This window comes from Colletotrichum costaricense, assembly GCF_030867565.1.
Source record: "Colletotrichum costaricense strain IMI 309622 chromosome Unknown Scaffold_14.1, whole genome shotgun sequence".
Taxonomy (NCBI): Eukaryota; Fungi; Ascomycota; class Sordariomycetes; order Glomerellales; family Glomerellaceae; genus Colletotrichum; species Colletotrichum costaricense.
The window spans coordinates 820,398-844,731 of record NW_026848243.1 but is presented as its reverse complement, the minus strand read 5'-3'; the positions used below and the strand labels follow the sequence as shown (position 1 = coordinate 844,731).

General features: G+C 54.3%; 8 protein-coding genes across 8 annotated transcripts; 4 read left to right on the top strand and 4 right to left on the bottom strand.

Annotated features, from left to right (window-relative positions):
• Positions 1 to 1,149: 1,149 nt before the first annotated feature.
• Positions 1,150 to 1,704, bottom strand: CCOS01_12175 (YjfJ protein; the record flags this gene model as incomplete). Its single annotated transcript, XM_060460324.1, has 2 exons — positions 1,150 to 1,499; positions 1,593 to 1,704. 2 exons carry the CDS (start codon positions 1,702 to 1,704, stop codon positions 1,150 to 1,152), a joined length of 462 nt encoding a protein of 153 aa, XP_060309267.1.
• Positions 1,705 to 2,869: 1,165 nt separating this feature from the next.
• Positions 2,870 to 3,994, top strand: CCOS01_12174 (uncharacterized protein; the record flags this gene model as incomplete). Its single annotated transcript, XM_060460323.1, has 3 exons — positions 2,870 to 3,352; positions 3,459 to 3,652; positions 3,766 to 3,994. The coding sequence occupies 3 exons, from the start codon at positions 2,870 to 2,872 to the stop codon at positions 3,992 to 3,994; spliced, it is 906 nt and encodes a 301-aa protein (XP_060309266.1).
• Positions 3,995 to 4,215: 221 nt separating this feature from the next.
• Positions 4,216 to 5,195, bottom strand: CCOS01_12173 (TTL domain-containing protein; the record flags this gene model as incomplete). The annotated part of the gene is made up of 3 exons (XM_060460322.1): positions 4,216 to 4,534; positions 4,600 to 5,099; positions 5,160 to 5,195. 3 exons carry the CDS (start codon positions 5,193 to 5,195, stop codon positions 4,216 to 4,218), a joined length of 855 nt encoding a protein of 284 aa, XP_060309265.1.
• A 1,846-nt stretch (positions 5,196 to 7,041) lies between these two features.
• Positions 7,042 to 9,897, top strand: CCOS01_12172 (uncharacterized protein; the record flags this gene model as incomplete). The annotated part of the gene is made up of 4 exons (XM_060460321.1): positions 7,042 to 7,229; positions 7,297 to 8,686; positions 8,741 to 8,876; positions 8,933 to 9,897. 4 exons carry the CDS (start codon positions 7,042 to 7,044, stop codon positions 9,895 to 9,897), a joined length of 2,679 nt encoding a protein of 892 aa, XP_060309264.1.
• A 3,093-nt stretch (positions 9,898 to 12,990) lies between these two features.
• On the top strand, positions 12,991 to 13,854 carry CCOS01_12171 (uncharacterized protein; the record flags this gene model as incomplete). Its single annotated transcript, XM_060460320.1, has 2 exons — positions 12,991 to 13,285; positions 13,406 to 13,854. The coding sequence occupies 2 exons, from the start codon at positions 12,991 to 12,993 to the stop codon at positions 13,852 to 13,854; spliced, it is 744 nt and encodes a 247-aa protein (XP_060309263.1).
• A 445-nt stretch (positions 13,855 to 14,299) lies between these two features.
• CCOS01_12170 (prenylated Rab acceptor 1) lies at positions 14,300 to 16,146 on the bottom strand (the record flags this gene model as incomplete). Its single annotated transcript, XM_060460319.1, has 2 exons — positions 14,300 to 15,580; positions 15,622 to 16,146. 2 exons carry the CDS (start codon positions 16,144 to 16,146, stop codon positions 14,300 to 14,302), a joined length of 1,806 nt encoding a protein of 601 aa, XP_060309262.1.
• A 4,838-nt stretch (positions 16,147 to 20,984) lies between these two features.
• On the bottom strand, positions 20,985 to 21,209 carry CCOS01_12169 (uncharacterized protein; the record flags this gene model as incomplete). Its single annotated transcript, XM_060460318.1, has 1 exon — positions 20,985 to 21,209. A coding segment is annotated over one exon (225 nt), but the record flags the coding sequence as incomplete, so codon positions are not given.
• A 1,302-nt stretch (positions 21,210 to 22,511) lies between these two features.
• Positions 22,512 to 23,597, top strand: CCOS01_12168 (uncharacterized protein; the record flags this gene model as incomplete). The annotated part of the gene is made up of 2 exons (XM_060460317.1): positions 22,512 to 22,594; positions 22,784 to 23,597. 2 exons carry the CDS (start codon positions 22,512 to 22,514, stop codon positions 23,595 to 23,597), a joined length of 897 nt encoding a protein of 298 aa, XP_060309260.1.
• Positions 23,598 to 24,334: the final 737 nt, after the last annotated feature.

The window sequence follows — 24,334 nt, the reverse complement described above, 5'->3', positions numbered from 1 at the left end:
GGATTGCGCGGTGACTTGAAACGGCATGCTGTCTCGAGGCAGCTTCAGCCCTCTTTTGGAAATCAAAGGACGCAACGACACCCCATGGACCGGAGGGTTCGTATCTGGTGGTATTGCAGGAGGGCCGTCGGAAGGGTAGGGCGAGCACGCAAGAAGATACGAGAAGGACCCGTGGGTGAAGGAGGAGAAGGGGGAATGTCGGAGAGTTGTGTAGGTGCGAAGGATCGTGAAGTGGACGTGGACGAGGCCGAGGCCGTGGAGGCGAGTCAATGAACGAACAAAGAGCACTTGGTACACCTATCGGGGTGCTGGGCTGGGGAGCTTTGCGGGTGGTCCACAGGTGCATCCATTGGCTTGGGTTTAGTGGCGGGTCCCCTGGCGGAGGTGGCCTGGATGTCGAGTACCACTGCTGTGGGAGACGGATGCGGAGCGCGGTAGCAAGTGGGCTTGGCCCGTTTCAATGGTTCTTCGGAGCTAGCCGGGGGCAGTTAGCAGGGTGCTACGGGTGTCTCGTTTAATTGTTCGAATGCAGCAGGTCTTAGCTAAGCGGTCCTTATCTTGCCTTATCGCGGGAGTCGGACCCTGCCACTTCAAGGTACCTTACCGTACCTCAAGACCAGCTGCATCTGCACCTTCGTTTCTTCCATCTGCAAGCCAAATATTCCATATGAGGCAGGTCTATCAGGTCCATGTTCTCATCTCAATTGAGTAAGAGAGAGGCATATTCTTCACTCAGACATTGGCTAAGCATTGTTTCTCATCTCAACTTCATCTGCAATCCATCTGGTTCTCATCAATGCACGAACATCACGACATCAACTGCAGATCATCGACAACAGACCATCACTGTTTCAATGATCTCCGTATAAGAGCAGTCTATACTTGACTGTCCAAACATGTTTGACTTGTCAAAGTCCTCGATTCAGCTTCCTCTCAAAATAACATCAACTACAACGCAGTGGTATCAAAACTCCTCTGCCCAGCTACCTCAGGCCTCCATTTCAGAATACCTCACACAACCGCAATCCTCCGTGAAACAAAAATCTCACCCTGCCAAGCTCAACCCCCACGACAACCTCACCTCATCCTTCCTCTCCCCCTTTCCTTTCACTTCCCACCCCATCTCATTCTACAGTGCTACAAACTCTCTCAACTCCCCGCAAGCTGCGGCGCAACCCCTTCTCCTCCCTCAACCTTCTCAACAACACACGCAGTCCCATACGCACACGTCTGCGCGAACCCGCCTAAATCCGACGCATCGAACCTTAAACAAATAATCGCGTTGCCCCCCCTCTGCTTACACTCGCTCACCACTCTCCCCAGCGCATCGTTCCGGCAGTTATACAGCATCGTCGTGAACCACCGCAGCTCCCCGCCCGCAAGCGACTTGATCACCATGCCCAGGCTCGCGGCGATGTTGCGCGAGCGCACCGAGAGGCCGTAGACTGCGCCTAGGGTGCGGGTAACGCGGTAGCCGGGGATGTCGAACATTGCTGCCCCTGTGTAAGCATCGCTGCTGTGTAAGATATGTATGTGGAGTGTACAAGGTAAGGTAAGGTAAGGTAAGTGATGGGGTAAAGATGCGGACGTACTGGTTGTGATGACGCCGCCCGTTTCTGTGAAGCAGTGCAGGTCTGATAGCTCCGGCGGGACGTTGGCCACGTCTTCTTGCTTGACGTCGCTTTTTCTGCCCATGAAGTTCATTATGACTGTTCGTGATTTTGGCTTCAAGTCAATCGTGATGACGAAAATCTTGGGACTTCAATGTTCTCTTCCTAGTGCTGCAATACCTTGAGAGTATGAGAAAATGGCCGTTCGTCTCTGCAATCTAGTAGGGTGGTCGCCGAGAATGAAGACAGTAAGCCCATACTTTATACAAAATTCAAAAGCATCCAGTTGCCCTACTTCCTTACTTCCCAAACTTTACGTCTTCTTCCCCAAAGACTACCAACTATGAGGCCAGCAACTCCAATCCCGTGCAAGGCCGATCACCGCCGGGCAATGGATCCAAGCAGCCAAGCGACCAAGCGGCCATTCACGGCCCCATCCGGCGCACCCCACCGAAGCTCACCATTGGACGCAGCCGGGGCTGAGTCCCCCGGATCGTATTTCGTATCTGCACCGATGACATCAGGCAGAGACACACGTGACGGGAATTGGCAATGTCTCTTCCACTTTGCACTCGGACGAACTGCGGTCAAGTAGCTGATGCGATTTGAGACATTGATCAATATCTTTCATGAAGTTCTGCTCAGCCCTGTTTGCTCAAACGATATTCTCTACACGGGGCTATGTTGTGTGATCGACTCGAGGTTGACGATGAGCTCAGCGACGGGTTGATCTCTGGACTTTCAACTGTTGCTTTCTTTCCGGAAGCTATGAATGCCTTGCAGCTTGATAGCGCGTTGACTGCATCGTAACACAAGACTGGCCAGTCCTAGTTTTGGGCCAGCTATCTCACAAACGCCATCAGCGTTTGGCTTTCGGTTTGATATCTCATGCAATCATCAATTGCAACTGAAGTACCAGCTGTGGGCAGAGAACTTTTAGTATTGGCTATATGGGACCATAGGAGCAAGCGGCACCTGCGAGGCTGTAGCCTCTCTAGGAACCTGGAACAACTCCTCCCTTGGCCTCAAACGTCTCGGAACGTAGCCGCCGTCGACATACCAAGAAGACCATCAACTTGATCATTCAACCGAGCTTCTCGAAGAACACATGGAAAGCAGACAAACTGAGTTGCTTCCTCCTCCTTTGACTAAGCTATATCACTTTACTTACTTACCCTAACATGTCCAACGCTACCTTGCTCCAAAGGTTTACCTCCTATTAAGCCGGCCCTTTCACTTCGCAAAAGTCCAAACATACGATGCGTTCGCCTTTCCTCATCCCTATCCTCCTCGCTATCCCTTCCGCTCTGGCCTCGCCTTCATCCTGTACCGCCGCAACGATCCAATGTCCACTCATCTTCGACGGCCGCGTCCCCGCCAAAGCGACACCTCAAGACTTTGACACGGCCCTCGGCGGTGGGTGGAATCCGTATAATCCAGACTACGTGAAGGGCGCGGACTTGTCCTGGTCGGATATCATCCTCCTGCCGGGCCCGGCTCCGGTCTCCACTCGGCCCGGGTCACGGTCCTCCCGCTTCGATGTCGCGGAGAGGAAGCGTCCTCTCGAGGTCACGATTTCCGATGCGAGTGTCTTCATGAACCAGCGAGGCTTCCGGCGCGCGGGGTTGTTGTTTGCGGAGGATACGAATGAGGGGAGTCCTGCGGGGGAGGGGGTGAAGACGTTGCATTTTAGTGCGAGGTCGGATTTGGAGAGGCCGTTGAATCTGACGCACGAGTATCTTGTGAGTCTTCTTCTTTCGGTGCCTCCATTGACGGGAGGATGTGAAGGCCAAGTTGCGAATGCATACTTTGGTGGCATTCGATCTGATAATCTTTTGGTAAATGCAGAATGTCTGGCACGAGACGGCGACGTATGATGCGAATCAGTTCAATTTCCAGACCGGCACCATCATCGGCCAGCCGGAGTTACCAAAAGACACGTACAAGCTGTTGGATCGGGATAATGAGCTGCTCTGGTCGACGCCGATGGCGATGGACGGGTCGTGGCAGAACTTTGCGCTCACGTTGGACTTTTTGAATAAGTGAGCTAAGCCATTCTTACTCCTCCTAGCCCTCTGTTCATCCTCGAATGACTGATCAAACTACGTTTGGTGCTTTGCGAAAAAGAACCTCCGGCTGACGGTCTGCCTCTAAGTACGATCCAGATATGGTTTTCTGCGAACAACAACCCGCTCGCGAGGCAGGGTGGTGTCGTCCCGGTTGATCTCGCCGGCGACGGGCAGTACCAGATTGGCATCTTGAAGAAGCCCACGGGTACCGATGACGTGGTGAACTCGGGGTATCAATCCAGTAACCTGAACGAGGGTCTGATTTACGGTGGGATCTTTATTGAAGATAGCGCCAATGGTTGTGTGTCCATCTAAGAGTCTGCTCGTCTTTACTTCGTCACTTGGGTTATTGTGAGCCCGTCTCTATACCTCCAAGTTCAAATCTGTTTCTCCAAGTCTATTTGTCCGAATCTAGAGCCGCCATCTTTATGTCGCATGTTCGTAAACGGACCTCTAAGGACGCCAGAACTCTAATTCTATCCTTTCTCACCGAGCAATTGGGGAGGGGGTGGGTGACCCCCCTCCCCCAGCGAGGCTTATTCTTGCACATTCACGGCAGTAAAGCTCGCTTTCAACGGAGCGATGCTAATGACGCCATTAAGCGAAGCCCACAGGTCCTCACCCTCGGAACTCTCCTCAGCTTGTCGTTTGATATCACCAAGCTGCGGCGCCCACCGAAACTGATACGTACGCGACGACGATGCCGGCGCCGACATCGCCAACTTCTTCTCAGGATCGGCGGCAGAGTCCTCGAGCACGGGAACGAACAAGCCCCCCGTGACCCATCTCCCCTCCGCGATCTTGGTCAACCTCACCGGCGCCTCACCGACGTCGGCGACCATGGGCACATTGACGCTATACACCTCCACTGGTGCCACTCGCTCGCGAGCTCCTCCACGAGCTTCACGGCCCGCACGCACGCCGCGCGGATGGTCGCCGGCGGTTGCGGGTCTTTACTCCCGAAGCTGAGGGCCACGGCGCGGCGCCCGCACTGCGCGGCTTCCAGGGCGCCGCCGACGGTGCCGCTGCTGAGCGCGTAGACGGTGCTCGCGTTGCGGCCGTGGTTGGGGCCCGATACGACGAGGTCAAAGTCTTGCGGCGATAGGTCGGGCGTGTGGAAGAGTCCTAGTTGGGTGCAGCTTGCCGGGGGCCCGTTTACGATGAGCCAGCGGTGGGTGCGGTCTTCAGTCTCGCCGCAGCCGGGGACGCTGCAAGTTTTGTTGGCGTCATCTGAACAGAACGACGCTGGACATCTGCTCTCTGCGGTCAGGGTCTTGCCGACGGCGTGGGCTTTTCCGATCCAGGAGAGCGGCTTGTCGGGTATGACCACGACGGTTGTGTGGCCCGCCTCGTTCAGGGCGGTGATGAGGGGTGCCAGGTAGGGCGAGACGGGGGACGGGGGACCGTCATCGTTGACTACCTACGGACACGGAAGAGGGAGAGGCGTACTCATCAGCTTATTCGATGTTCCACCCCGTACGTTTGTAACCATGTCAGCCGGGTATAACCCACGCATTGTGCGTGTGTGCGTGTGTGAGTAACCCGGCCAGGGGGGGGGGGGGCAGATAGTAGGCCATTTTATTTACCAAGAGCCGCATTGTCGCACGTCGGCGATGTCCTATGGACAGTGAGGTCCAAAGAAAACAAAGAGATAGGAAGAGATATGCCGAGGTCGGGCAGCAATATATTGGCAAATCTGGCGCCGACGCGTTCGGCTTTTCTGATGCCTCTCTTCTCTGGTGGGTTTTGATGGGGTAGTGCCGTAGTCGTAGTGGTAGTACGCCGTAGATCCAAAGCAGGCTGCCGCCGAGCCGCAGCAGTGACGGACAGAAGAATGCAGAAACAGGGATCAGGAGAAAAGAAGGCAACCGAGGGCCAAGATCAGGCTGCCCGGCTGTGGTTCCGCGGATGAGGCAGACGAAAGGAAAAGATGGTGTAAAGGAGAGTTTCCGGGACAGACTGTAGCTGGGCGAAGTATGACGCGCGCGCTTCGGTCACTCAAAAGAGGGAAACATGAGAAAAGGGCTGGCTGGTTTGGCTGGATTATAAGAGACAACACCAAAACCGGGGGGTACAAGAAAAGCTCCGATGTGAGGTATGACTCTTACCGTGGTCCATGGGAGAACCCACAGGGCTGATATTCTGTGTTTACCTTCACCCTCTAGTCGGAGCAAAGAAGGGTCTGTTTTGTGTCGCGTCCTGTCATGTGGCACGGTATTGACTTTGTCCGATGATTCTGAGAAGAAGTGAAAATTGATGTTCCCCTCCTCATCCATCCCGGCCCAGTTCTTGTCTTTCGGTTGACCCCGCCGACCACGGAGCACGGCAACGCCGCATCGGATGGATCTACGAAGGGGACCAAGGTCGAGTGCACGAGAAGGGAAAGTCGAGGTAGATGAGGGTGGGATAATGCCTCCAATGTTCGGATCAAGGCCACAGTCCACACACACACACGCCATAAATGCCATAAATGCGACTCGGAAGCAGCCAAAGAACTTGGCACGCTTGTGGGCTTGTGGGAAATACTTGAACTTTGGGACGAGGCGTCCCGAGTCGGTGGTGCGCCTTGCGGTTTGCCCAACGTGAGCTTCTGCAGGCTCTCTCTCTCTTCTCTTGGTCCACCACACACTCGCCCTGTCTCTATGGAGTATGGACTACGAGATGGTGTAGTGGAGAGGAAGTACTTAGCTGGCACCCTGCTCATGTACCCTCCTCATGTACCCTCCTCATGTACTCTCCTCTTGGACATCACAACCTTGCCATGTATGGAGGGAAACCAAACATTGGGACGAGGAAAGAAAGTGTCTAAATCATTGGACGAAAGGCGTGCGAGAGAACCAAGAACCGGTGTAAGCCGCCATCTGCCGCCCTATATCGGAGCCCTGGAACTCCCTTCCCCGGCGCCAACTTCTGCTGTAACACACCGAAAGGCGTGCACGTTTCCCCTTGCCTAAGGGGTCTGGTTGGTCCATTTAGTCCCCTGGGCTACACTAAGGAAAGCACCGCGCAGATGCCACAGCAGAGACACACAGTGACGGAAGCTTTCCTCTCGTCCGCTTGTTCCCACACTTACACACACACTTACACACACCCTTCGTCAACCACATGCCAACAAGACAGACAGACGGACAGACAGACGCCTCCAATCAATCTGATCAAGGTCCAGCCAAGCAACAGCAGAGCCTCGTCTTGCCAACCCAGGCAAACAATACCTTATGAAGGGCCTCCCATCCCCTCCCCAGCCTGTTTGGGGCACTCACTTCCTCTTCTTGCCACACTTCTGGGCAAACTCACTCCAACACAGCCTTCTTGGGATAAAGTAGGCATTCATCATCAAAGTCATCTTGACATTTCACACTGGTATGGCACACTGGGATAACATCAGGAACAATACCCCATTCACATGGGCCGGGCAATCGGCCGACGACCCCTTCAGCCAACAACAATGGCCAGCAGCAGCAGCAGGCCAGGATGGCTCTTCTGCTCAGCCCATCGGTCCCGCCGGCCTCCTCAGCACCGACGCTCCTAGAAACGATGAGTCCTTGATCAAGTGAGTTGAAGCCTCGTTGTCTCCTTTGCCCGAGACACCGTCATAGTCATTGTCTAACATAGCTCAGGGACTTTTACGCCGAGCTTCCAGATTATCTTCATCAAGCCGGCGTCTCCGCTCTATCGTCCACTTGGCCGCCCACCCACGCGGCAGTGGCAGACCAGAACGATCTCCCTTTCGACCTCGCCATTGACAATGGCATCGAGCTCGACGCCGCTAAACCTGTGTCGTCGGAGCTGGCCCGAACAAGCAGCCAGGCGAGCTCGTCTGGCGTCGATGAGGAGGAATCCGTCGTCTTCAGCCATGCTGGCGACTTTAGTAACGGTGTAGGCTTCGATGACAGCTTTGGACAAGGCTTGTTTGGCAGCATCAACAGCCCGAGCACCACCTTCTCCGACGTCATCCTGTCTGCGAACCACTCCCTTGAGAGTAGTCCCATCGTGAATACTAGATGCCCATATCTCAGCTTGCAGGCAGAGAGTCCCGTTTCTGGCGCTTCGTCGGCGACGGCGGCCAACACCCCGCAATCATCCGTACTCGGCGTCGATGATGCCTTTTCCGACATTGGCTTTGCTCCCGCCGATACGCCAAGAAGCGTCCCGGGCCCGCATGTCAGCGCCCTGTCGACGGGCTTGGCGAATCAGACTTCGTTGTCAACCAGCTTGAGTCTGAGTCCTACTTCGCCCTTCTATGATCGTTGGGATTCTGATGTCGGGGAGGGGAGGGTTGACGACTTTGACCGTCTGATGTGGGGCACTCCATCGCTCCCCGAAGGCTTCATCCCGTATAACGCGAACCAGTTGGGCCCGTCGTTGGTTATTGTTCCACCTGATATGCCCGACATTCACATGGGCGACTATTGCGATAGTGCGACTCCCGACCCGCCTTCACCCTCGCAGACGCATCCCATCGACTACTACCTTAATGAGATGTATGCACCTCCTAGACTAACACAACCTCGGAGCGTCCCAAATACATCGGCAGCACAGAACCCTGCCGTAACCGCGGCGAGTGGCCTTCTGGTCCCGGGTAGGAGATTCAGGAGACGATCAGACCCGGTCCGTATGGATGCAGTCGTCAGAGGACAGGTCCCCAGATTTCAATCGGCAATGAGCAGCACCACTCCTGCATCGCAACGCAGAAGCCCCGTTCAGCGTACCACGGCTCAGTTCCTGTCTGTATCTGGCGCTTCTCACTTCCAGAGATTGCGCCCATCCGAGCCACCGAGGAGGTCAGGAGTGACAGAGCCCATGCCCATCGTGGCCCGCCCAAGAAGGTTGAGCAACAGCAGCAGTAGCAGATCCTCTGATACACAAAGCCTCGTGGGCCGGCCCGGTCGGTCAGGCCCGGCTCGCGGGCGCCGCCACGGCCCGATGGACCCCGTCTCTCGTGGACAGGCCAAGGAGACGCGGAACAAGAAGATGGTGTGCATTCGCTGCAAGCACTCCAAGCAAAAGGTAAGCACTTGTTACCAAGGCAGTCCGTGGTACTTTTCACTAACCTGTGCCCAGTGCAATCGAAGTGATGATTCCTCTCAGGGCTCTTGTACCGGATGTGACAAACACGGCGGCTCTCAAAGATGGCCCGGGCCCTGTGTCAGAGCCCATTTTGAGGACCTTATTCAAGCGGGAACGTGTAATTACATCTGTAAGTCAATCCTTGGAGCACCGATATCTTCCACGTGGAGACTAACCATCATGTAGCCCAACACGCCATCTATCATCCGACCCGTGACAACAAGACCCGCATCCGCAGAGAGCTCCCCAGGCAAATTCAAATCGACAATCTCATCCACAGGGTAAACCGCGCGCGAAGCCATTTCGATATCCGCGTCCACCAAGACGGCCGCCCCATCTATGTCCTAGACCTCGACGCGTGTCACGAGTACCTCCACGGTCTCCGACAGCAGATGGACGGCAGCGAGTGGAGTTTCCAGGCCTTCATCGACCGAGAAATCCTGCGCGTCGATCCCAAGACAGACGACTGGGAGCGCTGCATGACCCAGCTGACGACGTCGCGAGACGATCCACTCGCCTTACTCTGCCTCGTCAACAATATGCCCAGCCGCGCGGGTTTCTCCTACGTCTCCAAAAGGCAGTTCACGCCTATGGGCACACCTGTGGAGCAAGCCCTCAACCCTGAGAATCCGCTCGAGGCCGAGAACCTCGTCCTCGCCGCGCAGCTTTCGAAGCTCATGTGTCGCAAGCTCGAGGTCAAGGCCTACGGGAACCTTCAGCGCCTCCTGCACGAGTCGGGGAACATGGACGACGATAAGGTCCTTCCGTTCTTACAGAGGCTCGGTCGGATTCTCCTGACGCTGCGCTGGCGGTTGTCGTGGTGGGCTGTGGTACCAGGTGACGCCGCCGCCGTGTACGACCAGGCGGACGATGATGCGAGGAAGCAGGCTGTTCACACAAGAGTACAGTCTCTGTGCCGGATTCTCTACTTTTACTACTGCTGCGTACGCAGGAGGTTGCCGGTGTGGACAAACGTCGATGCGCTGAGGGGCATTCACTCACGGTACCCGGACACCGAGGCCGAGATTTGGGATGATTTTCCGGGAAACGAGAGCCTGGAAGGGTTTGATGCGTGGATGGAGCGAGGCACGGGGCTTATTCGCGACGCTGGGGTGTTGAGTCGATTGCGCGCCATGGGGTTGACTGCGTGAGAGAGAGGGAGAGAGAGCGTGTGTGCGGTATGCATTTCTTCCTTGTTCTTTTGAGACCAGTGTTCGTTCTCTGTTCTACGTTGTCTTGATTACGATCTTTTCAGCGATGTAGGCGTTTGGAGGTTATCTGCTACAAATTCGGGAAATGGGGAAACAGCACACTCGTTGGAAAATGTTACTTGAAATCCAGTTTGGCGTTCTGTTTTATGACTATATGAGATACCATAGAGGAAACGGGCGTAATTGGGAGGTATAGCAAGCGTCTATCTTTTCTAGACAAATCAAACGATCGTCTTTGTTTTTTCATTTTTTTTTAATGCCATGTCTTGGAAATGTTCTTGTGAACAGAGCAGTATGCCACCCTGATTGTGACATGATGCAGAACGGGACCGAGCAAAGCACCACTCATTCAAGGTGCTGCTGCTGACCTGCTCAATTCTGCGAAATGTCTCGATAAGAGTGGTGTAATCGTGTTTCGCATTCCAGATCTGGACATTTAAACTGCCTACCTTGGCTTTCAATTTCCTGGAGTGTGATTTACTACATATCTTTCAGTTTCACAGCTCTTCCCGCGTATGATGCTCTAATTCAATGAATTTACTATTACTGCTGATCCGGGATGGACAAAAGGGCTCCCCGAGAGCAAAGGAACCCAGACTGTCCGGGTTTCCGTCTTCATAGAGGATGCACTGATCACATTCGTACTTGCCATTCACCACCACACTACCCTTGACATTCAAAAAGGTAGAGGACTGCTGGTCATACGCAGACTTTCTCTCACTCCTACCATGCGTACGTTAGGAAAGCAGATGGGAGCTCCTGATAAGGTGGTCGTTGATGGGACCTTCTGCGTGATCTGGGCAGCCTAGAGCACCCCTTCTCAGTCAAATAACTGAGCATTTTGAGGTAGGTACTTCGGGAAATGTCCAGCCAAAATCGCATAAATATCAGGGAAGGGCCAAGGGAAATCACCTCATCCAACGCAGTTGAGAGGAGAGACCAATCCTTCCTTCTGTTAGAGTGTCATGTTTTTTCCGGACCTACCTCAACTCACACGGCACTGCCTGCGGTTGAGATGTAGGTTTAGACCTGAGATAGGCACGACCCGTTGGAAGGCTAAGCAAGTACCACTTCCACGTCTCTGACATTTCGTTGGGACCTCTGAGGCAACATACCCGGGAGCTTCTTCTTGTCGTTGTCCAACATCAAGAACTAAAATGTATTCGGCCCAAACGCATGATATGTACGACGCAGTGTCCAAACTCGAAGCCTCTGTCTTTGAGGAAGTCAACCCTTCTCGAAATTCGTTCCTAGAGGAGAGAGAAAGTTGAGAATCCCGTCCCATCCCATCCGCAATGCTCCCCACCAGACCGCAACTGATCATCCACAGATGCCATGCCCAAAGCCGTTTAGCGTTTGGACCACCCCGGTCACAATCGAGCACCAAAGCTCCTTTAGCTTCGGCCTTGGGGGAGACAGGATGGGGACCCTGCGAAACCCTGTCCAGACGGTTTTCTCGATTCCCAGCCATCCATTTTTTGGTCTTTTACATACTTTCACATGGGATACGTACCAACAACATGTGAGACCAAAAGCAATCAATTGGGATCATGTTGGAAATACGAAAGGAGTCACATACATCTCAAAAAAAGGCGACACACAGGATGACAAACCAGCGGTGAATGAACAAAATCAAAAATCAAAACAACAGACAATTGATACGTTGCAATCGAGACGTTGGGACTTTGCACAGTCAGGCTCTGAAAGACTCATACAACTGGAGACCGTCCACTTCTCTTCAGCATCCAGACAACTAGAGTCACCCTCATTCGCCGAACCAAAGAAACCAACAGGTCCAACACTTGCTTCCTGTGCTCCCCTCCTGGCCAGACCTGTTCTCTACTACGTATATCCATCGGAAGCGGACACTCGCACGCAGGGCCACGCATTGAGTCGCAGAAGAGTCCAAAAGTTTGGTTGCGAATTCCCACATTCCGCCGCTCCCCGTCCACTCACAACTTTTCAGCCCCCAGTCCGCACACTAAATCTTGCCATTTGCCGAACGAATTGCTTGCGTCGGAAATCGCTTGCATATCCAGTGAAGAAAAAAACGAACCCTGGTTCTTGCGCACGCGAGAGAGTTGCGAGAGCCTACGAATTCACCTGGCCTGGGCCCTTGAAAGACTTCTGACTGTTGACAAGCTGGCAACAACACTTGAAAGATCCGCGATCAGGTTCAAGGTGTCGAGGAGATATCCACGTTTGGGCTGAAGTTGTCCAGCAAAACGAACTCCATCCAGAGTTCAAAACCTAGGGTGTACCCTCGTCGTTCTCGTCTATCTATCCCCATTCTTCGCCTCCTGGTCTCTCTAGACTCTCGTCTACCAAAAGCACGAACCAGTTTCCCCTCCCCCCTCCCCCTCCGGCCTTCCCACCAGTTCGCGAGCTTCAACATCGCTCCCCTGGCGAGTCCATCCAATTCAATTAGACCCCATGTCATAAGGCTACGAATACAGCATAGCCAGCTCTATCTGTACGAACGCCTCATCAAGGCTCAAGACAAGACAAGACAACCCCCCAGGCATAGTAAAACTTGTCTCCGTGTGTAACGCGCCACATCCCATCCCGCAAACCGTACTCCCCGAACCAGACAGTGTCGCATTCTCCAGCCTCGCACAAGGGTTTTCTAATTCCCTCCCCGGACTGGTTTGGCGTCTGTGGGTTTCCACCGCACCGTCTCACCACCTCCACGTCTCGATAGCTCTCCGACTCTCACTCTCACTCTCACTCTTCACTCCCACTCTCTCACTCCTTACACAAACCTCTCCCCTCCTCCACCTCTCAACCTGAGCATCCACAAGAGCTCGCCTCTCTCACCACGACAATCACAGCTTGATCCCAGCTGTGTCCCTCCTCCTTCATCCACCCACCACCACGACCTCACATCCCGGACCTAGTCTCCGTACGGATAGTCTCAGCCACCCACACCCACCCAGCAAGAAGCTCTCCCACTACAGAGAGCTCTCCCACACCACCTACAACACCTACACCGCAAGACAATCGCGAGACACGCAACACACACGCAACATCACAATGGGCTTCTTCGACTTGTCCACGGGCAGCGTCATCTCCGGTCGCTCCTCCCACTCCCGCCGGCACTCCTCCCACCACTCCAGCCGGCACTCCTCCCACCACTCCAAAAAGCACAGCACCAAGCACCGCTCCCGCTCCCGCTCCTCCTCTCGCTCCCGCAGCAAGAGACACAGCGCGCCCAGCATCGCGGCCTCCATCTTTGGCGGCGACGACTACAAGAAGAACAATGCGTCGCGCGGCTCCTTTTTCGGTATTCCCAATGCCTCGCGCTCGTCATTCTTCGGCTTCGGCGGTGGTATGTCTGTCCATTGAATCCTCAACCCAGCCTCCCCCTCATCCAGCTATTCTACAATCCGGGAAACCCAATTGGCTTTCCCCAAGGCCCAATACCTTAGAACTAACACGATTTATCAAGGCCGCCCCTCGTACTACAAACGCTCCCCGCGAAACGGCTTCGTCCAAAAGACCCTCAAGCAGGTAAAACGCCTCTGGCGCGACCTAGTCTACTACGCCAAAAAGCACCCCTACAAGGTCGTCGCCCTCGTCATCATGCCCCTAATCACGGGCGGCTTCCTCACCGCCCTCCTCGCCCGCTTCGGCCTCCGCCTCCCGCCAGGCATCGAGCGCATGATTGGCATCGGCGCCAAGGCCGCCTCGGGCGACTCCATGGGCCTCGTCGGCGAGGCGGTCCGCATGGCGAGCGGCGGGTTCGGCGGTGGTGCTGCCACCCGCGCGCACGTCGAGAGAGGGTACGATGGGGATTATTCGTGGGAGAGGAGGAGTGTTGAGCGGGATGGTGGTGGTGGCGGCGGCGGTGGTTGGGCTGATGGGCTTATGAATGGTGTTGCCAAGATGTTTGTCTAAACCCCGACTCACAAGGCACCGGGAGCAAAAAGAACGAACGGGCAAGAACTATGATTGGTATGGGTGGACATTCTTGTTCGGCATTCTTATGACTGAGGAGCGTTTTCTTTTCTGGTTTACGGGCTTTTTTTTTTTTTTTTTTTTTTTTTTTTGACTATTTATTCTGGTTCGTCCCATGCATTTTCCTGGGAACCGGCCTTTGGAAAAATTGTATGCCACGTTACGACCGTGCATGGCGCATTTACATATATACCTCTAGATATATCAAGATACGATTGATGACCTTTAAACAAACTTGTCAAGGGGAGTACGCATGGAGACTAGAAGCACAGAGATGCAGGCAATGGGAGAGCAAGGAATTCATTAAGAAATACGGAGTATCGTTTCTATTATCGGTACTAGACACGGCAGACAACTTTTGACCCAGCCCTTGACAGCGAAAAGACTACTTCTTCTTGCGCCGACCACCGGTAGGCTTCCTCTTGGACGGCGACGGGTTGGCAGACTTCTTGCCCCGCGAAACCTCACGTGCCGGTTCACGGGCGGCAGCCTCCTCCACGGCAACGGCCTCCTTGCGACCTCTCCGCGTAGTCGGACCGGATGACGGCGGACGCTGCGGCGGCTCGACGATCTGAGCACCGTTTCCGATGCCGTCGCTGGTGCTTTCCTCGCTGCTCGCCTCACTGCTTTCTTCGCTGCTACTCTCCTCGGGTGGCGGCCCGCGCGGAGCCCGGCCGCCTCGACCCGTCGGAGGCGCAACGGATGTTCGGCGCCCGTCGGTGGAGCCCGATACGTTGCGTCGAGCGGCACTGGCGGGACCTTCAGTCTGGAACTGGAATGGGTCAACGCCATTTCGAGATTTTGGCAGAGACGAGGTCGAAGAAGCAGGCGACATGTTATCCGATGGCAAACGCTGGCCTGGAGGCCCCTGGACGTAGGCATAGTTGAAGGGCGACGAGCCCCTCTCGCCCATGATTCGAGACGTCGGTCGCTGCGAAGCGGAAGTTGCCGATCTAGGGCGGGTGCGCGAAGCGTTGGGCGGCGGAAAGTATCCCATGGGCGGCATCGCACCACCGTCTTGGACATTGGCGAAGGTTCCAGGCGACGGATGGCGGGGCAGGTCGTCCTCCAGAGCCAACGTAGGCGACCTTCTGCGAGAGGAGGTTGGCTGGAATTGCGACAGCGGAATGGCGAACCGCTGCTCCTTTTCGCGCCGCTGCTTACGCTCCTGCTTGCGTGCTTCCTTTTCAATGCGCTTCCTCCGTCGTTCTAGGGCGGCCATCTCTTCTTTGCTAAGGTTGACCTCGAGCTTGCCCCGTTCTTGTGCACGTCGGATACGGGCCAGAGCTCTGTGCGCGAGCGCCTCATCCCGCTCTCTCGGAGAAAGCTGATCCCAATCAATCTCTTCTTCCTCTTCTTCGTCGTCTTCCGAAGAGGACTCTTCCGAGTCCTCGCTGTCGTCTTCGCTGTCGTCCTCGTCATCGTCCGAATGCTGGTAGTCGTATCCTCTACGCAATGCCGTCGTCCGGTCACCCACGTCTGTACCCGTAAAGCGGAGCGGGTCGCTTGCGAAACGCTTTCCTCGCGAAACCAAACCAACGCCTTGCGTATCTGAATTGTCCAATTCCGTCTCCTCTAGCTCCTCGACAACTCTCGTCCCGTCCTCCCAGGACCCCTGTTGCGCAGCTCCCTGTTTCCTCCGCCCGCGCCTTGATGGTCTTCCCCACTGGGGCGCAAATTTGGGAGCTCGCGGCCGACCATCTAGACCGCCTCCCCGGAAAAAGCCTCATCGATAGGCTTGTCCATAAAAGCAGCGTGGCCGAGGATGACCACGCCAGAAGCACCAACGAGCCAGAGCAGCGTCGCGAAAGGCGAGGCGTACAGGCCCAAGGGCACAGAGATGACGAGAAGACCGGTCCACAGTTGGGATGTGGTGGCCTTGAAAGAGCCGATCTCGAGATCACGACCGTCGAGCTTGCCAATGAGGAACATGCCCGCAATGACAAAGATGATGTCGAAAAGCAACAGCCAGTTGGTCAGCAGAGCGTAGATGCTGAGCATCAAGAAGACGACGCTGTAGTTGCTGGAGAAGTAGGAGAGGTTGTAGTTCCATCGCGACTGGACCTCGCCAAAGTTGGCGGGCTTGGAGAGGCGCTTCATGTCGAAGAACTCGCCGACAGGGCGCAGGTTGGCGAAGCGGCCGCTCAAACCGCCGGAACGCATGCTGTTGAAGCGCTCCTGCAGGCCGAGACGGTTCGTCAGGGCATCGATGGGGATCTGGATGCGAGCCATGGTGTCGGTGTTGGATGTGGAAAATGCGATTGATGCGCGTCGGTAAGGTGGAAGGCGTCGGTAGAGGAGGGTAGATGAAGATGCAGAATGTCAGGGGGAGACTTTTGTACGGTTTGTTGATCGTCACACAGGAAAAGACCGTGTTCTATATGAGCGGGTGCAGGTTAGCGGGATGCATGCACAGGGTGGATGGTATTGGTTTTGTAGGAAGAATGGTGGATTTGAAACATTTTGGGAGGTTCAGGCCATGTGTCTTTTCAGCTCCATTCCTCGTGGAATTAGCTTTCCTGACGCGCGGAACGGAACACGTACGCACCTTGGGGCGATGAGAGGTACCTAAGGGGCGGTAAAGGCTAAAGAAAGCTGCCTTGGGGGATGGGCAAGCGTGATGCTGCAGGCAGAATTTGGGTACCCAATGCGGTAGAAAGTTGGTGCTGACTAGGCAGAGGCTGAGCAAAGTCGATGAAGGCGTTTGGTGATGATGGTATTGTTGACGTTTGTCTCGTCGTGGTCGCGGTGGCTCGGTACTGAGGAACCGAAGGCGATCTTTTTTTTTCTCCCGTCAGCTTTTCTTTTTCCGTACTTGGTACCCAGGCAGGGAAAGTCTCGGTAGGTGCTGAGCAAGGCAGTGTGGGCTGGATCCGTAATCTCGTCAATTCAGTTCAGGGGTGGGGATTGGTGATTGGCACTAGAAAACCGTAAAACGGCACGGTTTCCCACACGTTTGGTTGGCGTGGGAGAGGAGAAAGGGGGCCCCTGTCCGGTCGTCCGTGTTCCCCGTCTTGGATCTTGAATTTTCGGGTTCGTCTCGTGGGAGTTGGGTAATGAGAAGGGATGAATGGATATATTGTTGTACATAGAGGCTGAGGCTGAGGGAGATGCATGCTCGAGCAAACGCTTGAGGAATTCGCTACCTTGGGCCGAATGCCAGACGAACCATGATGCGGGAAGGGAAGGTACCGGTAGGTATGTGAATCATGTGATCAAGGCAGGGGAACGAAAGGGAAGGAAAGGCCAAAGGGCAGCTGTAAGAGATGGAAGGAGGCCTAACTCCCCAAAAGCTGGAAGAGGAAGGCGACGAGGGAAACATGGGATGAAAATGAGAAAGAACGTAGCTTACCTCTTGCCAACTTTGTTGTGAATTGACCAATTCCTTCCCTCGAAACTCCCAGTGTTTTCACACGGAAACAACCCTTTGTCTGCTTCTTTCTCTTTCTTCCTGTTTGTCTTTCTTTCCTATCGTGACAATTCCCGTCGTTCGGTCGCGCGGGGGGCGAGCTGCGGGGCTCGCCCTCTCGTTGGTCGTTGGTTGACCTCTGTATTCCTTCCACGCTCGGAAAGAAACAAAAACGCTCAAAGGCTGTAGTGATGCATCTCCCGCTGGTCCTCCATCCGACTTTGTCAGTCAGAAGAAGAGGAAACACAACAGGTAAATGACAAGACGATAGGGAAGAGAAAGGGAAGAATCCGGCAAAGATCCGACCACCGAAGGGGATATGGGCAAGCTTAATGAAGGAAGCGGAGAGAGAGAGACAGCCAACTCAGCCCAAAGAGCTCTGACCGCCCCTCCATTAACCAAGGAAGACTTTTCTTTCTCGTCATGGTGTATCTGACTTTGGGCTGCAACTAACACTACTCCGTACACCGCACTCCGTACCCAAACCACCGCCTTGCTTTATGACACAACCGCCCGCTACTACTACCCATTACTTCCCTGGTTTCTATTTCCCGTCATTGATCCCCCCGCGAGTACGGACGCATCCGGACGGGGGAGCAAGACAGACGAGAAAGCTTGAGAACCACATCCGAGGATAGCTCAGAGCCCATAGGTAGCTTCAAGCTGGGGCGACACACAATCCTCAATCGGGCTCCATGGGATAGGACAGCGCGGCAGCTGGATCATGGAGGGGGACCCCTCTTGCATGCCTCTGGCAAGTCAGAGCCGGCCAAGTCGCATTCAAGGCTGTCAAGCCGGAGTGTGTTTCCACACCGCATGGTCGTCTGTCTCCAGACTCCGGTTTCTAGCAGCATCTTGTCTCTCTCCCAAGCACCCGCGCATCTAGGTATGGACCCGTCTCTCTGAGACCGAGACGGGAGTTTCTACTGAAAAGAATCTGGAGGCGGTGGGAGAAAGCAAAGGCTGGAAGCTCTGTTAGACTCCCCCTCCAAAACTAAAAGACAACCACCACTCGGTCGACGATCGCCCCAAGGACCAATGACGGACTAGCGGTACCTAACGATGGCGACCCAAGCGGCAGACCCCCAAGGAAACCCCCAGATGGCAAGAATGGCACTAATGTGAAGAAGAAGCAGCCATCGCCCGCTAAATCGTGACGTGAGGCCAATGAGCTGGAATGAAAGAAGGGATGACGGCCGAGCCAAAGCAGACTTTTTTTTTTCTCTTTCTTGCTCGTGGCTCTCTCTCTTCACCTTTCCTTACCTTCCATCAATTCCAGCCCGACCGCGCCACGCCCTTCGATGCCTGCGGCTTTTGTTGGTGTCTCAAGGCAAGCTCAGATATTGCCAGGCCCACGGTTCGCTCGCCAATGCGCCATCACCCTCACGTCCATCCATACCTACCTTGCGACGATCAACCTCCCGAGGCAGTTAGGAACATATTCCTGCGTAGGGTAGCGTGGGAAGCCGATAGATAGGCAAATGGCGTGCGCCAACGCAGTAATGCATTCATGCGGCAGCTCGAGGAAGAAGATCCGGGTCGGAGCTTCAAGCCTTGCAGCCCTCAGGTTGTATTCCGTGGCGCTGATTCTGGGAGTCCAAGGTAGAGTCACAGTTACCTACCCAAACGGCACAGCTTGTGTGGGTAACTCCCTGCTCGCTTAATGAGCTTGGGGCCTCTGGATTCAGAGCCTCGGGATGGAATACAAGTAGTCGCAATGCTCAAACGCTTTGTGGCATCGTGTATCCGTACGCTGCCGCGGTATCTGTGTTCGCCTGTTAGCCACCTTCCTTACCTACCTTATGCTCAACTGCTTGCTTCATCTTGTTCTGCCTAAGGTCCCGTCATTTCCTCCGATATTATTTGGGGTACGTACTCTGAGCAGCTTGCTACCTTAGGGTAATCACCACAAGCGCTTCACCAACTTGGAAGCTGCGAACTACCTCGCCCTAGGTAATCCTGGAATGGAAGGGAATGAGACACCTCTGGAAGAATCCGGAGCCCGAGACAATACGTATCATCTAACAGCACCTCAATCTTTCCTTCTTAGAATGCAAAAGAGTCCAATCGCAACATCTCTTCGTCACAGAAAATCCCGCGGCAAAGCATCCAATATTCCCATCTCTCGCTGAGGTATCCGTACAGAGCACAGTACCTTACCCACTAGGTAGTAGGTACACAGTCAGACAGTACTTGCTTCTTCCCTTACCGTCTCTCCCGCCCGCCGTCAGACTGTCTTGTCTCGCCGTGCCGCCGCCGGAGTCTCAATGACAGTTACAAACTTGGAACCCCAAGTCTTCGGCGTCCACATCATGATCAAAACATGAACAAATCATTTGCTTCGAAGGGTCAGGTTCCTCGCTCGCCCGCTCGCTCAACCGTCATCACATTCGCTCGTCACCAACAACATGAGCTGGGGGGTATATAATGAATCCCGAGATGCAACTGGACCGTCGAACCGTGAGGCGGTCTCCACCCCATCCCCACAAACTGTTGGAGCCCGCACCTCCTAGGCTCCCATGCTCGGTGATCATCACGAAATCTTGTCGAGCCCACTCGGGCCTGAGGCCAGGTCCTTGACTCAGGGTCTCGCATCGTCTACCATCCATGATTCAACTTCAACGCGGCGCAAGGTGAAGAAGCTCAGAAATGTAAGCAAATTGTGGCAGGTTAAGAGCTGATGATAGCTGTCAGCAGGAAACCCCGTTGAGATATTTATTCGGCTTGAGCTCATCGTATCGTCCGCAGGATCCGTCAATCACTCGCAGCATCGGGGCCCATCCCATTCGGACGGATACACTTCTCCCCCGCAGACACCTACCTCACCTCTTCCTTCGTACGAAAATATACGTGGACCTCTGAGGTGGAGGTGGGTGCTGCTGCCACCTACACAGTACTGCGTAAAGCCGTGTACTGCTGACAATACCTTACCTTCTTCACCTTCCCCTGACCTTGCACTTTGTTCGCACCAACGATCCTTTTCATGAAAGTTCCTTTCCAGCATCCGAACCAGAGCGCTACCAACGTCATCTCCCGCTGCCGCTCATCAAGTCGTTGCACCAATGCAGCCCTCTCGAACTCAGATTCCCAGACTCCTCCTATCACCGGACGGTGAATGCTCGAGGCTCAATGGAAGGCTCAAGCACTCGTCACTCTCGCCTCGTCTCATATGCTTCAAACAGACCCGTCTGTCGTCGTTGTTCATGTCGTCTATCGGAATGATGGACACGCACGTCCTTGATCCTGGTCGCCTCTTACACCCTCTAGGCTCTGCCCCTCCGATCCCAATCCTTTTTTTGAATTCGGATAATAAGTGACGGGGCAACTATTATTTATTACCATTTATCAAATCTATTCTCATCCCGGAGCAGCACACACACACACACACGCACACACTCACACTCTCTCATACTCACATGTACACACACTCCTCGCGCCTCTATCATACTCCTTACCCTGCCTTAGCATAGGGACGCATACCTAACCTTTACGGCTATAGTCCAGCAGCGAGACGAGACAGATGCAGGCTCGCCCGCTCATCCAACGCACGCTACATGCCGTGATTGCTCTTGCTACTGCTGCTGCTGCTGTTGCTGCTGCCGCCGCCGCAGTTCCATCACATCTCATCCCTCACTCCCGCCAAGTCACTTGGTGTGGGAGGCTAGGAGCCACACCCAGACATCCTGACACCCCCCTTTACCACCCCCTCCCTCTCCCCCAAGGCGCCCCGAAGGAATCCAAGAATTTCAAGGACAAGTCTCAAGAGACACTCCCCCCCTCCTGCTCGAGAACGAAATGGGCGAACCGTTCTTCCCGGGGATTGGGCAAACAGCGTTTTAAACCCCGCCACTCTCACCAGATGCGTTGCTACGAACAGGATACGTACCGTGACCTTTTGTAGCAGTTGTGTCGCTGTCGCATGAGCTGCTGTTGCTGTCCTGGTTGCTGTTGGCCGTTGTAACTTGTTCAAGTTGTTCCTACGGGTACTGCTGTTGATGTTGCTGCTACATGATGCCCCCTACCTTACCTTACGGATACCTTGGCTTGACTACCCGTATTACCCTGCTCTTACGGATCACCCAGAGCAGATATGGTACCTTTTCTCAACGCACCTTTAAAGCAATCTTGCAGTAGCAGTCGCAGTAGCATTTGCAGTCACAGTCACCCCCCAATAAGCGAAAGTACTTTTAGCTGTGCCGTACGAACGGCCGCCGTACCTGAACCAACCTGGGACCTTGCTCAACCTACCTAGTCTCTTTGGTCCCTTGGAATTGGCCCGATTGATCCTCATGCTCCTGCTGCTACAGCTGTTGTTGCTGTTGCTGTTGCTGCTGCCACTCCTGCTTTGCTTTGCCTCTCTTGCTCATTTTTTTTTCTCTCATTTTCCTTTTGACCATTGTAGGTAGGTACTAAGTTGGTTCGTTCTTCCCCTTGGTTTGGTTGGTCCGCCCGGGTTTCGAGCTGGTTGGTTTGCTGTGGTGTGTTGTGTTGCGGCTTGCCCTGGGAGGGAGGTAGGAGGGGAGGAGAGGAGAGGAGAGGAGAGGAGAAAAGCAATATTCATCTCCTGGTCCCCAAAGGAAGGAACGAACAAACAACCGAGCATTAAAGACCTTCCGTCCTGTTCGCAAACTCACTATTTTCATCCTTTCCCGTCGGGGGTTTGGAGGCCCAGTATGAAATGATCCCTACGTCCAACTTCTTCCCTCCTTCACCATCATCACCAACTACAACGGCACGCCAAAACCAAAACCAACCCATCCCAGCCTTCCCGTCCGTTCGTCTGTCTGCCTTTCCCATGACGGCTCCGCGATCCGTCTGAGTCTCACCTGACACGGACGACGATTGCTCTTTCTCTCTATCGCCGTACCGAATTACCCGTATCTCATCTTTCTTTCGCCGCGCACCCGCGGCCTATTATGTCTCTAGCCAAGCCCGAAGGTTTGTTCTCACTCCCTTTTTCTGCGTTCCCTGGGTTCAATTGATTGCTCTTGATTTTTCCTTCTTTTTGTTTGCATTATCTCGATTGCCGACGTCTGGATCGACTGTAGGCCTGCTACGAAACACGGGAAATTGGCCATACGAGGCGCGGCAGGATGAGAGAGGAGAGGACAGATTCGCCATGCCAGGATTACGGAGAGAGCAAGAGACACAACGCTGATTTATATCCCCGGGCAAAGAAACCACGTTCATGATGGCCCCTCCAACCGCCGCAAAAAGACCGCACGCCGCCGTGAGCAAAGGTAGCGCAAACATGTCTACCATCGAACCATGGTAAGTCTCAATTTGATGACAACAGCACAGCACCTCCGCCGCTCTTTTTTTCTCCCCGTTTACATCCATTGAGAGAGCATCCAAGAGAGCCCCCTCCATCTTCTCACCCGACAATTGAAGACATGCCGCGAGTTTTCTTTTACAGCTCTTTTCTCAATGCTGACCCTTTCTCGCGACTCAACCATAAAGGGCCGAGCTACCGTATCCCAACTTTGACTGCTCAAAGTACAATTACATATTGACCGACGACGGCGGGTTCTGGCAATTGCAACAACAGCATTCGCCCTCGGAAGAGCTCCCCAACGTTGTACCGCGCATCGCAACGAGCAAATCGCCCATACAAAAAGTCCAAGATATCGAATGGACCTGTCTATCGGCAGCATGTCCTTCGAAGCCATTCAAACGGAAAGTCGACCTCGACAAGCATTACAAACAGGCTCATGTCGATAGCCAAACCACGGCGCCTTCGCCCGCGCTCTCCCTAAAAGATATCACGCCCGCGACAAGCACCAGTAATCCAAGTCCCAAAATCACAACCAAGAAACCGCCAGCTGGCACCAGCAAGGCTAAGGGCAAAGCTGCGGGCGCAGGAGCGGCGGGGGCGACAGGGACGGCGACGGCGACGGCGACAGCGACAGCGGCGCAAGGGAACAGGAATAACAGCATAAACGGCGCGGGCAACAACAGCATCAGCAACAAGGACGGCACCGCCGGGGTCTTCCTCTGCGACTATCCGGCATGCAACCGCAAGAACGAACCGTTCAACCGCAAGGACCGGTTGCGCATCCACCTTACCGACGTCCACAAGGAGGACGTGAGCGCAAAGACGTTTGAGATGACGGTCGCGTGGCTGCAGGAGCGCAAGATCTATCCCAAGTGGTGGCGGTGTTCCAAATGCCTCGACAGAGTCAAGATCGAGGAGAGCGGGTGGTCATGTCCGCGGGACGGGTCCAAGGTGGAAGACATACGGCGCGAATTTCGTGAGAAGCAGCATAACATGTGAAAGACGCATCGCGGCGTCAGCATCGTCCTTTGTGTCTCACCGGATCGTTCATCGCATCCCACCCCCATCATCGCCATTTGCATCGCGTCGCCACACCAAGGGGGATCACAGGTTATTAAAATCGGAGTTCTTTTTTTCATCGCATTAAAAAGTTATCTTCCGGGGACGGAGGAACTGGCGTTTCTTTTCACATGTTCCAAGGCCCGGTTTGGGCCTGGTCCTATTCTATTCGATTAAGAGTGGGCGGGAAGTACTAAGATTGGGTTACGGTATTCTGGGAATCGCGGGAGTCTCTTCATTTCTTCGAGTTCATTTTCAGCCTTCCTGGCATTATTGCCTCTACTGGGCTTGTTGTCAGTAACTTGATTCCCCATCCATCTTCTAGGACAGATTTTGCTCCGTCTGGGTAGATAATTCTGGTGGCCTTTCTCCCTTTTCTTCATGCCATCCATGCTGGCACTCTATTAGGAATGATGACACGATTGGGTTTTTTTCCTTCTTTCTGCCCGCCTTCTTCCTGGGATAGGTACTGAACCCAATGATGAGAAAAACCTAGATGTTGTCAGATGGGAAGGGACCACCATTGTCGATCATTGACCCGGGCAGAATTCCACTTTGTTCGTAGGGTAGGCGAAAGGCAGTAAACCGGATGATTTTTCCAACTTTTTTTTTTCTTTCTTTCCCTCTTTCGAAAAAAGTTTCCGACGAGACGGGACCCCGCTGTTCATCTCGTCTCG